Genomic DNA, 15,243 nt, shown 5'->3' with positions numbered 1-15,243 from the left:
ATATATTTTACCAATATTTAAGTGATGACCATTCAAGTTTGCTAACAGCCTTTTCAGGATTACATATGACATCACAGTGACTATCCTTGTACATACGCCCTTGTGAATTTGGGCAAGTTTTATAGAGGCTACATAGCATTTCTGGATCAAAGGACATACACATTGAAATTTTTATAAATCTGCCAAACTGTCTCTCAAAATTATAATTTTATCAACTGCATGTAAGAGAATATGTTTCCCCATGCTACTTCCTTCTGGTTTTATCTTTGTTGTCTCTCTCCAGTTCCTGAAAAATTTTGTGAGCTTGGTAAAATATATATAATACTCTGTTTTGCATTGGAATCGGCACACTTGGGATTAGATCAGTCATAGTACTAATAAGTGGCTGATCCAGATTGGAATCAAAATCCTTTATGTCTAGTGTTCTTTCAGTTGACTGACACTGAAAAATGTTTCTTTGATTTTACTTTATTTTTTCTTACATCTTAATACTTGGAACCAATATCATAGTCTACTTTTCAGAAAGTCAAATCATTTCTGTCCAGCTTTATTCAACAGAAATTAATGAACTAACCAATTAACCTCTGATTGTGAGTGGAGCTCTTCATTATTTGTCAGTAACAGTAACTTATGCCAGGTTAAAAAAAAATTAGTTTCAGATGTATTTAGTATGCTTATTGGTAGTACCAATATATAAAGTTGATATAGACATTTTAATGTATTTTAGTCTTCAGCTGTTTATCAGCCTGATGCATAGTACATAACTATTCAACCATTGAAACTGTAGTATTTGATAAATCTGCCAAAATTTTGCTGTATGAGCCAATGACATTTTTACATTAAAGATAACTCATGCAGTAACTTCTTTTCATTAAAGCGTGGGACAATTTAAATGATGATGGAGTGAGCATATTTTTGAGGCTGATTCGTGATTTATCAAAAATATTTGAGAGTGTCCTCTACTACTGATTTTTTTAGCGGGTCACTTTCATTAATAGTCATTTGTTTACTCAGCTTTCAAACTGCTACCAATGAATTCATGCCAACATTATGTAATACATGCTTGAAATTTTGTTTTCCAAATGCAATTTTATTTAAGTACATGGAAAATATTTCATTAATAAGATTTAAAAGTGGTAGAGTATATCTTTTTTGTTAAGCTTTATTGACAACAAAACAAAATAGTTTTAGGGACAGACTGGAGCTTGTGTTTTCTTTCAGATTGGTGGCACCACAATCCCAGCTTCTAGGTAATAAAAGAGTGGTCCACAGATTTCATCATGGTTATTTTAACTCTTTTAGCCATTTAAAACAGGAATAGATGTGGACAAATTTACTTCCTAAGACTTAGGTATTTCTCTTTTATTAAACTGCTCTAAAAATACCAGTTTAAGTCTGGGTGTGAGAAATGACAGGCAGGAGAAAACAATTTTGGATTATCAAAGTAACACTGATTTTAGCTGAACTAGAGTTAATAATACACAGTATTAGAGATTTGTCCACTGAAATTAATGTCTCCTGTCCCAGTCCTCCCATCATGTTTCATTGCTCCTGTCATAGCCCTCATCATTGTCTACAGTGCAATGTATATATGTGCTTCTCTTTCTCCTCTTTCCACAATAGTGTGAGTCTGGAGAACTAGTTCTTTCTGTTATTCATCTTTCTATTCTGTTTAGGGCCTGCCACGTGATAGGTATAAATGTTGAATTCAACTGATATTTGTAAAATAATATAGTGCGAAAACATGACAAGTCATTCTATGATAATCCTTTGCCACTACTTCTAGATTTTCATTTTACTTCAGTGAATCAATTTTACATAAAAAGATCTTACATAAAAAGATACAACAGACTTGTTAATTTTGTTTACAGAGAAATGTTTTATATACTCTGAGGGTGATTACAGTTTACCATCTGTTTCTTTTTTTTTTTTTTTTTTTTGCGGTACACGGGCCTCTCACTGCCGTGGCCTCTCCAGTTGCGGAGCACAGGCTCCGGACACGCAGGCCTAGCGGCCATGGCTCACGGGCCCAGCCGCTCCGCGGCATGTGGGATCTTCCCGGACCGGGGCGTGAACCCATGTCCCCTGCATCAGCAGGCGGACTCTCAACCACTGCGCCACCAGGGAAGCCCCCATCTGTTTCTATTTATTAGTCTTTTCCATCTCCCTATTCATTTGTTCTGCAGCATCTTTTGTATGTGAGATTATCTCTCCATTTAGCTTTTGATGTTTTTGAACTTTTAGTTTTTGGTATTTAGGAAATATGCAGAATATTTTGTGATCTTCTGCAGGTTATGTTTGTGGTATAATTTGAATTTGGGTCCCTTTCCTTAAAGGGAAATACGTGTTGTCAGTAATGGGTAAAATGAGATTTCCCTCTTAGATATCTTGTAAAAACTCTTATTTTTGTTTTGCACTTTTTAAGGACCTTAGGCTTTTCTTTTCTAGAAAAACAATGCTTTTTAGACTTTATTTTCATTCTAACAGGAATGGAGAAGGAGGACTAATGAATGCTTTAGTCTGTTGAATGCTTACTATGTTCCAGTATTGTGATGAGCACTATTATAATTATTAAGTCATTAATTGCTTAATACCTCTGTCAAAGGTGATACTATTACCATTTACAGTTGAAGAAGCTGAAGCAAAAAAGGGATTTCTTTTTTTTTTCCCCACTTGGCCTGTTTTATTTCTGATATAATATAGGACAGAAAACTATTTCCCGTATATCATTGATTAGTGGAAAATTCTTTGGGACCTTTACTCATGCCAGTACGGTCAATTAACTATCTTTTCCAATATTCCACCTGTTATAAAACACCTAGAAATTTGGAGGTAGATTTTATAAACACTCTTTTAAATGTGTAGCTAAATTTGCAAAAAGGGAAGGTGATTTCATAAGTGCAATAAAATGAGGAAGTAGCTCAAAAAAATACAGTTGTCTCTCGGTGTCTGTGGGAGATTGGTTCCAGGAACCCCTGAGATACCAAAATCCGCAGATGCTCAAGTCACTAATATAAAACGGTGCAATACAGGAATTCAGCCTCCTTCCACAGATTGAGCAGGGGACCAAATTTGAAACCTTTGGGTATGGAGTGCCGATTATAGTTTATTTCTTCTGAAACTGCTGGTGTCCAAGGTCTTTGCTGATTTTTATGACCTAATGATTGGTTTTAACAGCTATGTGGGGACAGAGGCAAGTTTTTGGTCTGTTCAGCGTGAGGAATTAGAATCTTAGACATCTCAGCATTCACTCTTATATTGCCCAGGATTAAAAAAAAAAGTTTGATTTGAAACTATTAGGTAAAGGATATTTTTTTTTAAATAACGGGATGAATTGATGCTAAGATACTGACCATTTCTAGGAAAATTAGAAATTAGAGAAGTAACAACGGCAAAAATAGTAGACAATGGACTAAGAAAATTTCAAGGAATGATTGACCAGCAGCATCAAATCCTAGGGTGATACTAGGGGAAAAGCACGGTAAGCCAAGAGATAAAAAGGCCCAGTTAGAGAGGCAGCTGGGGCTCTTTTGCCTTATCTGATTATCTTAGTGCTTCCCAAGTTTCAGTCAATTTTGTACCACCTTCTCAATTTTTACAGTCATATATATCTAGATTATTAGTTACTTCATACTTTAAAATAAACTTATGATGTTATGTTTATTATTTATTTATTTTTATTTTTTTTGTGTGGTACGCGGGCCTCTCACTGTTGTGGCCTCTCCCGTTGTGGAGCACAGGCTCCGGACGTGCAGGCTCAGCGGCCATGGCTCACGGGCCCAGCCGCTCCGCGGCATGTGGGATCTTCCTAGACCGGGCCACGAACCCGTGTCCCCTGCATCGGCAGGCAGACTCTCAACCACTGCGCCACCAGAGAAGCCCTATGATTTATTTTTAAAAGAAATCTTCCATATCACAGTAAAATATGGAAACCCTAAATACCTGCCATAAATAGAAAATTTCTATAAAAATTAATAAGGGAGGAAGGGACTTGCCTGGTGGTGCAGTGGTTAAGAATCTGCCTGCCAATGCAGGGGACACGGGTTCGATCCCTGGTCCGGGAAGATCCCACGTGCCGCAGAGCAACTAAGCCAGTGTGCCGCAACTAGTGACCCTGCACTCTAGAGCCCACAAGCCACAACTACTGGGTCCGCGTGCTGCAACTACTGAAGCCCGTGCACCTAGAGCCCATGCTCCACAACAAGAGAAGCCACCACAATAAGAAGCCCGTGCAGTGCAACTAGAGAAAACCCATGGGCAGCAATGAAGACCCAAGGCAGCCAAAAATAAATAAATAAATAAATAAAATAAATAAGGGAGCAAAGTTATAAGCTATGTCCTGTTACCTGTTTTTGAGCCCGAGGCCTACCTTCTGTTATAAAGAAGGAAAAACAAGCTTTAAGAGTTACTGAAGACATCATATACAGTCTTCTCCTTTATTTAATAAGGGGAATTGGAAAAGATGGAAAAAGGAAATATGCTTTGTCTTAGGTGATTCTGTCTCGCTTGTGTGTGTGTGATGTGTAGGATCGTTTTCAGTACCAGCAGTGTCACTGGCTGAATGTGAAATGATCCAAGGAGGGGAGCGTGAGTGTGTGTGTGTACGTGTGTGTGTCTGAGTGCCTTTTAACGTTCAGCCTTTGAAAGATACTGCTCTAAGCTTCCTATATTGAAATATTCTTTGTTTTTTTTCTTTTTGAAGCTCTTTTAAGAGCCTGTGCTGATGGAGGTGCCAACCGCTTATATGACGTCACGGAAGGAGAGAGGGAAAGGTATGTTTCTTTCAGCCAGTGTCTGTTTTATCAGTTCTGCTCTTGAGCTTGTTTTTTTCTCTTCTTAGTAAATGGTGACTGTTCGTTTTCCTTCAAATTCTTTTTACAGAAAAACCACCTCAGGGAGAGAGCTGCTTAACCATGTTGTATTATTTCTTTGCTTTGAATGGTATCTGCAAGTAGAAATAGGCCAATCTTACTCTTATTGAAAATTAAAAAAAATTCTACTATTTCAAAGTCTCATGAAGTAGCATTATCAGATATCGATATTTGTGAGGACTTTGAACATTGACTAAAATAATGGTAATTTGAGTTTTTATTCAAACAGTTTAAAGGAATACAAACTGATCTTATATAAAAGATATATACTGCTGTAGAAGGTTCAAGATTTTTATATTAGCATCGAGTAAAACTCAGTATAATTTAACTTACTTCTGAGTTATGCATACATATATTTTAAAGAGATAAATAATTTATTTCTTAATGATTTGTTATCTGTGCTCTCTGGTTTTCCTGATCTTTGCATGGTGAGCTATTTTTAGATGTGAGAATACGTTTGATGAAAGCACAGTTTAAATCTAGCTCATTGCCAGCATGTGTATAGTTCATCCTCTTGGCAAACACAAGAATTTATAGTCTAGGTATAAGTAGACTAGCTATGAAATTTAGTTCTACTTCTACCACATGTGTTATTAAATGTACTGAAATGTTTATAGTTTGAGAAATCACCTCCTTGCTGCAAAAAATAAAAATATTTGATGCAGCATACTGTAGCTGTGAGTTTAAATACATGTATTTTGAAATGATGTAAAATACATCTTTATGGCATCAAAATTTTTACTTCACGTTTTTAATATTGGAGCTGTTATTTTGAAAGCAGCTGGTTGCCCATAGGAGGAAGGCATGAGATTGGGCATGTCTGGATGCATTATCAAAGAATATAGCCACAGTGACAGCTAGGAAGACAATTTAAATTCTTAACATTTTGTGCGTCTTTATTTTATTTTATTTTATTTAAATTCTTTTTTGCGGTACGCGGGCCTCTCACTGCTGCGGCCTCTCCCGCTGCGGAGCACAGGCTCCGGACGCGCAGGCGCAGCGACCATGGCTCACGGGCCCAGCCGCTCCGCGGCATGTGGGATCCTCCCGGACCGGGGCACAAACCCGTGTCCCCTGCATCGGCAGGCGGACTCTCAACCACTGTGCCACCAGGGAAGCCCCTGTGCGTCTTTATTTTTAAACTTTATGGATTCCTCTGACTGTATTCTTGAAGACTTGACATGGACAGTGGGTGAAAAAATACTCAAGTATGTGTATAGAAGTGTCTGGGCCAGTTGCTTCAGAGAGGAGCATAATGGCCATGTGGGCAAGATATGAATTGGGGGCTGTTTGCTTCATGCCTATAGGCTGCTTAGTGGCCAGCAATCTGGTACTGAGTGCTTTTTCTCTTTGTGATGGGTGTAGCTCATGAACATAATTATATGAACCAGAGCTGTGAAAGGGTATTAACACAGTACTTCCCATCTCTTCCTTGATCATAAGAACCATCTAGAATGCCTATGAAAAAATAGATTTCTGTACTGATTAATTTTATTGGATTGGGCTGGCCACTAGTAAGAAATATAACATCCAACATGTTTACTCGCATTTGAAAGTAGTGTACATTGCCAGATTTGGGAATGGGTGCCATTACTTTTGCCCAAATTTCGAAATAATCATTTCTTATATTTCTTAACACATTTATGAGTAATGTTACAGAAATCTTCCAAGAAGATTTATATGATTTATCTAGCATCCATTTGTCCATATATGAAGATGTTTAAGAAGAAAGTGTGTTGTTGATTTTCGAGTTGTAATAACATTGTTTGCCGTGATGCATAGTCTGATGCTTAGGGACGTGGCTGGCTGGGGTGAAGATAGAGTCCCTAGTAGGGAGATGAGTGAAGCTAACTGCTTCATGTGGGAATTAAAGTCTTGGAATAAATCTCATTAAATCCAAACCCTACCCAGTTAAACTAATTGGACACAGGTAACTAAACATTGTTCCTATTAACTGTATTTTTAACAGAAAGGCTTTACAATGGAAATGGAAAAAATATTCATGAGTTTTGAAAAGCCAAGTTAGGGTTGTGGACCACTGCTTCGCTTGTTCTTATTTTTTTATTTATTCAGTGTGCTAATCTACAATGTAATACCTTATAATTATGCAATAAAACATGAATATGTAGAGAATCATCTCCAGTTGAAGAGAAAGTGAGATCTTTACACATTAGGAATGGAAAGAAGGAAGGCTGATGTAGACAGTAACAGAGGAGCAGGGTTTGCCAAGGGATAGCGCTGAAGCAAAATTCAGTGGTGACCTTACGTCTGATCATGTACGGAATGCATTCAGTCTTCTACATCTTTCACAAATGTTTGTCTATTTGTTGTGAAAACAGTTCATGGTGATCTGAGTATATGCTAGTGAGTCGGGAGAAACAAAAAGAAAAAAATAAAATTATCTGTTGTTGGGACTTCTTTTGTGGTACAGTGGTTAAGAATCTGCCTGCCAATGTAGGGGACATGGGTTCAATCCCTGGTCCAGGAAGATCCCACATGTCATGGAGCAGCTAAACCCGTGTGCCACAACTACTGAGGTTGTGTGCTGCAACTCCTGAAGCCCAAGCACCCTAGATCCCATGCTCTGCAACAAGAGAAGCCACCGCAATGAGAAGCCTGCACACTGAAATGAAGAGTAGCCCCTGCTTGCTGCAACTAGAGAAAGCCTGTGCGTAGCAACAAAGACCCAGTGCAGCCAAAAAAAAAAAAAAAAAAAAAATTATGTTATTTTTTCCTAAGTAGCAAAGAGTTGCATTGAGTTCTGCCATTTGGAGTTCAGAAAATATGACTAATTTTTCTTGCTCAAGTGAATGTAAGCTCAATGAATGTAAAGTCCCTTGTGCCTAGAAAATTAGATACTCAGAAAATATTTGTTAATAAGTGTTTGATTACAGTTACTCTGTTCTCTCTCACCATGAGGTTTTGAGTGACTTTGATGACCTGTGTATTTTCAGTAACTAGATTACCTCTGCTCTGAGAGCTGATAGATTCTGATTTGGGTGTGTGTTCAGTCTGTACCTCAAACTGAGGCAGGGTGAAGACCCAGTCAAGGAGACATAGAATGGGCACTGCCAGTGATATTTGGATCCTAGCTGTGGTTGTGGACTTGAGATTAAAGAGGAAGACAGTTAATGAAGACTCTTTGTACTGTACTCCTGTACTCTTAACTGACTGTTTTCCTAACTCCAGATGTCTGTTTTTAGAAATGTGGGGTAGTAAGTTTGGGTGTCAGATGTGTGGGCTAATACCCCCAATTCTACAGCTCCAGCCTGATACTGACTCAAGTCTCATGTTTATATTCTGGTAGTGGTCTGTGATGAAAAAGTCCATTGGTGGGCTCGCAACATCTGCCTCCTGTCTTCTCCCAAGTAGGTAAAACCCACCGTTGGTCAGAACCAGGATGGAGAAGCTTGGCCCCATGATCAGAATAATCACAGGATACAGAGATGAGGGTGAAAAAATAGAAGAGAAGCAGGGTAGGATTTGCTAAGAAGATTTTATGGAGCAGATTTTTTTCTTGCTCAGCATTGATAGGCATTGGAGGTTTGTTTTGTTTTTCTAGCGATGATTTTATTGACACTGTATTAGATCAGAAAAGTGTAAACTGTCCACAGCAAAGAATATTGCGCGATTGTTATTCGCGTGTACTAGGTAAATAAAAGTGATGATGGGGAGGGTTATGCACTCCCCGCCCTGCCCCTAACCACCGTTGCTCTCCTCCCTCGCCCCGAGTTAGTCCTTTTTCTGCATCTTTAACAGATACTGTAAGAGAAGGACAGTTGTTGCTCTAGTCAGTTTTTAACCAGGGTCCGGAAAGTTGTCGACTCTGACAGTAATTACCAATGTTTTCCACTATAATGAATATTAAAAAACAAACATACAGAGAAGTGCACAAGTGATAACGATACAGCTCAATGAATTTTCGCAAAGCGGAGCACAGCAGTGTGAACAGTACTGAGATCAATAAGTAGAGTATCATCGCAGCGTTGCCGGAGCCTTCTCCTCCTCCCAGCCCCCCTCACAGGAAACTACTCTCTGACCTAATTAATGCTACTTTGGGGCTTCATAAAATAGAATCATAATATATTGAATTTGGAGTGGATGGACATTTTTTGGGATAAAGACTCCATAGCTGGGCTTCCCTGGTGGCGCAGTGGTTGGGAGTCCACCTGCCGATGCGGGGGACACGGGTTCGTGCCCCGGTCCGGGAGGATCCCACATGCCGCGGAGCGGCTGGGCCCATGAGCCATGGCCGCTGAGCCTGCGTGTCCGGAGCCTGTGCTCCGCAACGGGAGAGGCCACAGCAGTGAGAGGCCCGCGTACTGCAAAAAAAAAAAAAAAAAAAAGACTCCATAGCTCTCTGAATCTGAAAAAAAGATTAAGAAACATTGCTGGAGGTTCTTACGGGAGAATATAGTCACACTAATTATGGTTAAGAGATGAAGAAAGTAATGGAATCAAGTAGAAGAGAATAAGAATTGTACAGAAACAGTCACAAAACCGATCACACAACATAAGTAATCTGACAATATGGGAGAAATAATTTATACTGATCATTTAAGAAAATAATGCCTTTTAAGGTAGGTAAGCATTTTTAAACCCTGTTCTGTTAGACTCTAGTTAAGGTAAACTGAGTAAAAAAAAAAAAGAGAAAGGTTTGGAATGAGATACAGTCTCTCTAGAATAACCCAATGGCAAAAATAAGAATGTAGCATTTAACTTGTGATTCATTCATTCATTCAAGCATTCATCGAATACCTTTTACAGTTAGATATTTTGATGGTTACTGTGAATATATAACTAAGCAAAATATAGTTCCTGCCCCCAGGAAACTTACAGTATAATAGAAGTAAAGAGGAAATTAGCATTCGGTGTGGTAGATTATAAAACGCATAATGCTGAAGCTCTAGTTCTGTGTGATAGGTTCTATGACAAAGGAAAGCATGGGTGTGGACCATTAAACTAGAATGGGGGTGTTAGAAAATATTCTGAGGATCCTAATGGAGTGGAAAAGGTTAGTTAGGGCCCCAGAGTGTGGTTTGTGTTTGTGTGTGTGTGTGTGTGTGTGTGTGTGTGTCTGTGTGAGAGAGAGGTTACTAGGGAGAGGTGGAGTGTTTCTCTTTTGTCTCCTGGATAAAATCTAAACTCATTACGGTGAGAATCAGGGTGTGGCTTTTGCTGATGTTGTCAGCCATGCCTTGTCTTCTCCCAAGTGCTTTCTCCTCATTGCCTGTGCCCAGGGCCCTTTCTCAGGCTGATCTTCAGCTTGATCACATTGGTACCACCCATAATCCATTCTGATTGTCTGGCAGTCCATTCTGATTGGTCAGAGCTTCTAGATCCTTTGCTGTACTGATATTCAGATGGTTTTAGTAGCATATGCTAGTGTTTTTTTGTTTTGTTTTTTGTAGTAAAACTCTCCATGCAGCTGTGCTCTATAAAATGCTGTCTGTCCCATGAGGGCACCCTCTCCTTCCAGCCCGATGGGACTTGGACGTCTCTTATATCTTGTAATACTTTTAAATTTACAATGTTATATTCACATTTTACCTTGATTTAGAGCTGTAACGACGTATATCTTTTACTAGGTTGTAAATTTCTAGTGATCTATTGTCCTTTAACTTTGCATAATACTTTGTAATTATTTACCTTCTCATTTTACCTTGTGATTTAGCTATGTGTAGATGTATCTTATCTCTCTCATTAGGTGGTGAACTCCTGGAAGGCAGTGATCATAATTAATCTTTATGTGCCTTATAATATCCAGTACACTAATGAGCATCCAAGAATTTATTGAATTAATGATTTTTCTTTGATATCTTGGCAGAAATGTCACAAAGACGAAGCTTTTTTTTTACAGCCAGGGGTTTCTAAGATACAGTATCAGGTACTAGAAGTATCTTGATGCTAGAGAAGAAACTTCAGGGATATATATAAATATATTTTAATATTATTAGCATGTATAAACCATAAATGTCTTGTATCTAAAAAGATTATCCATTTTTTGTCTCAAATCATGAATAGTAATATGTCCCACTTATTTCCAGAATGTCTTACATTACACCGTATTCTTTTTTTATGTAACATTTTATTTTTAAAATTTTTTTAACATATTTATTGAAGTATAATTGCTTTACATTGTTGTGTTAGTTTCTGCTGTATAACAAAGTGAATCAGCTCTATGTGCACATATATCCCCATATCCCTTCCCTCTTGCATCTCCCTCCCACCCTCCCTATCCCACCCCTCTAGGTAGTCACAAAGCACGGAGCTGATCTCCCTGTACTATGCGGCTGCTTCCCACTAGCTATCTATTTTACGTTTGTACATTGTATTCTAATTTCTTCTTAAATGACTCTTTTATCATGAAACTAAGGTCCTTACCTTTGAATTTATTGGCATTTTGATGCTAAATGTGAGAGGTTTTCTTTTTAAATTGTGATTCTGTGGGACTTTGAGAATCTGAAACTCGCAGCATAGTAGTCTGAGAAAGGGATATGAATTTTGGTGTCATTAGTGTGTAGGAATTTGAAATGGGGGGACTGTTGTTTTTAGATTAGTTTTCTCACAGTAATTGATGAATATAGCATCCTGACTGGGAAGTCCTAAAGATTATTTTTTATATAAACAATGTTCTAGTTGAGCTTAGTTAGTTAGGAGTTGGTCTTCTCTTTCATTTATAAGATTAGCACCCAACAAAAATTCCCTGAATTCATACAAATGACCATTCAGTTAAGCATGCATTAATAAGGGGTAGGATGAGGATGACCTGGGTGCTTAAATAGAAGAACAAGGTTCATTCTTGATTTCTTATGCCTCTCCATTAATCTTGTCACAGTTAAGATTTCAGACTTTCTAGCTTATATATTCTTGCAACTTTCTCATCACAGATTAGTACTGTTACCAAACCAAACTTGGGTCCACTTGCCCGCCATGCAGCAAAGCCAAACTGCTGGCATGGGGCTGTGGTGAACAAAAGTACAGCGTTTATTGAGGGTGCCAAGCAAGGAGAATGGATAGCTCATGCTAAAAAGACTTGAACTCCCCGATGGCTTTCTGGGAAGGGTTTTTAGAGTCGACCCTTGGGATGAGGGCTACACAGGCATGCCTTTCTTCTGATTGATTGGTGGTGAGGTAATAGGATGATGTTTCAGGAATCTTAATCATCAACCTTCTGGTTCCAACCAACCTGGGTTCCATTGCTTGTGGTCAGCAAGTAGTCACCGTCCTCCACCTGGGTTGGCAGAAGTCTTATTTCCTGTAGAACAACTCAAAGATTTGCGTCAGGTTGTTATGGGTATGCCTTGAGGAGGAACGAGGACTCTGTTTTATAGCTACACTATTGTTTCTTGACTGCTTTTCCTTAGTTTCTGCATTCCCTCACTTCGCTAATTAGTTACCACTTTGGAACTCAGGGAAAACCTCGGAGACTACAGCCAAGTAGTCTACAAACAAGAAATGGGGGACATGGAGGGGCTTTAGTACCTGGGAGGGCCCTGCAGGGTCCTGCTCAATTTCAGTCCCCACTTTTCTTTGATACTCCTCAATCATGAGGGGAACAGGGGTGGGACAAGAAAGGGAATCAAGTTTTGGATAGAGAGGTTAATCATAAACTGAGCAGAGAAACTGGGTTTTAGGGGAACCCGGTTTTAGTACCACTTTTCAGAGTGACCGAGTGGGAATAAAGGATGATTGTAACTCTGTCTCTAAAGCTAACTGTGCCCCAGCTCAACCACTTTCAAAGTATAATTTAAATAACTGAATCAAGTGGGAGCCTAGCTCTTCTTACAAATTAGCTTCTAAAGCCTTTATCAATATAATTAAACCAGGCATCTGGAAGCAAGTTATCTGATACACCCATGAAGGAATCAATGACTTGTCTGTCTACATATGAGTAACTTTAACAATTGGTGTTCTCAGTCCCTTTTTTTGCAGGCAGGTAGCCATGGTGTCTAGAATGGGAATTCTGTAGTGAGAGTGTGCATGGATTTATTAGTTAGGTCAGCATTCGGAATCCAATTCTGTGACTTCATTACTGTGAGATGTTTTGCAAGTAATTTCACCTCATTGGGCTGTAGTGTATTGAAAAGTGACATTTTAGAGAGAGATCTATCTTCTGGATTATTCAGAGAACTCTTTTTTGTTGTTGTTGTTTTTGAATTTTATTTTACTTTTTTTTTTATACAGCAGGTTCTTATTAGTCATCAGTTTTATACACAGCAGTGTATACATGTCAATCCCAATTGCCCAATTCATCACACCACCATCCCCCCCCCCCCAACTGTGGCTTTCCCCCATTGGTGTCCATACATTTGTTCTCCACATCTGTGTCTCAACTTCAGCCCTGCAGACTGGTTCATCTGTACCATTTTTCTAGGTTCCACATACCTGCATTAATATACGATATTTGTTTTTCTCTTTCTGACTTACTTCACTCTGTATGACAGTCTCTAGATCCATCCATGTCTCAACAACTGACCCAATTTCGTTCCTTTTTATGGCTAATATTCCATTATATATATTTACCACAACTTCTTTATCCATTTGTCTGTCGATGGGCACTTAGGTTGCTTCCATCACCTGGCTATTGTACATAGTGCTGCAGTGAACATTGAGGTGCATGTGTGTTTTTGAATTATGGTTTTCTCTGGGTATATGCCCAGTAGTGGGATTGCTGGATCATATGGTAATTTTATTTTTAGTTTTTTAAGGAACCTCCATACTGTTCTCCATAGTGGCTGTATCAATTTACATTCCTACCAACAGTGCAAGAGGGTTCCCTTTTGTCCACACCCTCTCCAGCATTTGTTGTTTGTAGATTTTCTGATGATGCCCATTCTAACTGGTGTGAGGTGATACCTCATTGTAGTTTTGATTTGCATTTCTCTAATAATTTGTGATGTTGAGCAGCTTTTCATGTGCTTCTTGGCCATCTGTATGTCTTCTTTGGAGAAATGTCTATTTAGGTCTTCTGCCCATTTTTGGATTGAGTTGTGTGTTTCTTTAGTATTGAGCTGCATGAGCTGTTTGTATATTTTGGAGATTAATCCATTGTCCGTTGATTTGTTTGCAAATATTTTCTTCCATTCTGAGGGTTGTCTTTTCTTCTTGTTTGTAGTTTACTTTGCTGTGCAGAAGCTTTTAAGTTTCATTAGGTCCCATTTGTTTATTTTTGTTTTTATTTCCATTATGCTAGGAGGTGGATCAAAAAAGATCTTACTGTGATTTATGTCAAAGAGTGTTCTTCCTATGTTTTCCTCTAAGAGTTTTATAGTGTCCGGTCTTACATTTAGGTCTCTAATCCATTTTGAGTTTATTTTTGTGTATGGTGTTTGGGAGTGTTCTAATTTGATTCTTTTACATGTATCTGTCCAGTTTTCCCAGCACCACTTATTGAAGAGACTGTCTTTTCTCCATTGTATATCCTTGCCTCCTTTGTCATAGATTAGTTGACAATAGGTGCATGGGTTTATCTCTGGGCTTTCTATCTTGTTCCATTGCTCTATGTTTGTTTTTGTGCCAGTACCATATTGTCTTGATTACTGTAGCTTTATAGTATAGTCTGAAGTCAGGGAGTCTGATTCCTCCAGCTCCGTTTTTTTCCCTCAAGACTGCTTTGGCTATTTGGGGTCTTTTGTGTTTCCATACAGATTTTAAGATTTTTTGTTGTAGTTCCGTAAAAAAGGCCACTGTTAATTTGATAAGGATTGCATTGAATCTGTAGATTGCTTTGGGCAGTATAGTCATTTTCACAGTGTTAATTCTTCCAATCCAAGAACATGGTATATCTCTCCATCTGTTGGTATCATCTTTAATTTCTTTCATCAGTGTCTTATAGCTTTCTGCATACAGGTCTTTTGTCTCCCTAGGTAGGGTTATTCCTAGGTATTGTATTCTTTTTGTTGCAATGGTAAATGGGAGTGTTTCCTTAATTTCACTTTCAGATTTTTCATCATTAGTGTATAGGAATGCAAGAGATTTCTGTGCATTAATTTTGTATCCTGCAACTTTACCAAATTCATTGATTAGCTCTAGTAGTTTTCCGGTGGCATCTTTAGGATTCTCTATGTATAGTATCATGTCATCTGCTAACTGTGACAGTTTTACTTCTTCTTTTCCAATTTGTATTCCTTTTATTTCTTTTTCTTCTCTGATTGCTATGGCTAGGACTTCCAAAACTATCTTGAATAAAAGTGTTGAGAGTGGACATCCTTGTCTTCTTCCTGATCTTAGAGGAAATGCTTTCAGTTTTTCACCATTGAGAATGATGTTTGCTGTGGGTTTGTCATATATGGGCTTTATTATGTTGAGGTAGGTTCCCTCTGTGCCCACTTTCTGGAGAGTTTTTATCATAAATGGGTGTTGAATTTTT

At 38.5% G+C, this 15,243-nt stretch overlaps 1 protein-coding gene across 1 annotated transcript in view; it reads left to right on the top strand.

Moving 5' to 3' along the window:
* TPK1 (thiamin pyrophosphokinase 1) overlaps positions 1-15,243 on the top strand; it is a 279,756-nt gene that overhangs the window by 58,630 nt on the left and 205,883 nt on the right. Inside the window, exon 3 of the mRNA XM_065883608.1 lies at positions 4,703-4,772. Coding sequence (XP_065739680.1) covers positions 4,703-4,772 — 70 coding nt within the window. The remainder of the gene's footprint in view (positions 1-4,702; positions 4,773-15,243) is intronic.

The sequence above is a fragment of the Phocoena phocoena genome, chromosome 9 (genome assembly GCF_963924675.1).
Source record: "Phocoena phocoena chromosome 9, mPhoPho1.1, whole genome shotgun sequence".
NCBI lineage: Eukaryota > Metazoa > Chordata > Mammalia > Artiodactyla > Phocoenidae > Phocoena > Phocoena phocoena.
The sequence above is the reverse complement of the archived record's forward strand: the minus strand, read 5'-3'. Positions and strand labels throughout refer to the sequence as shown.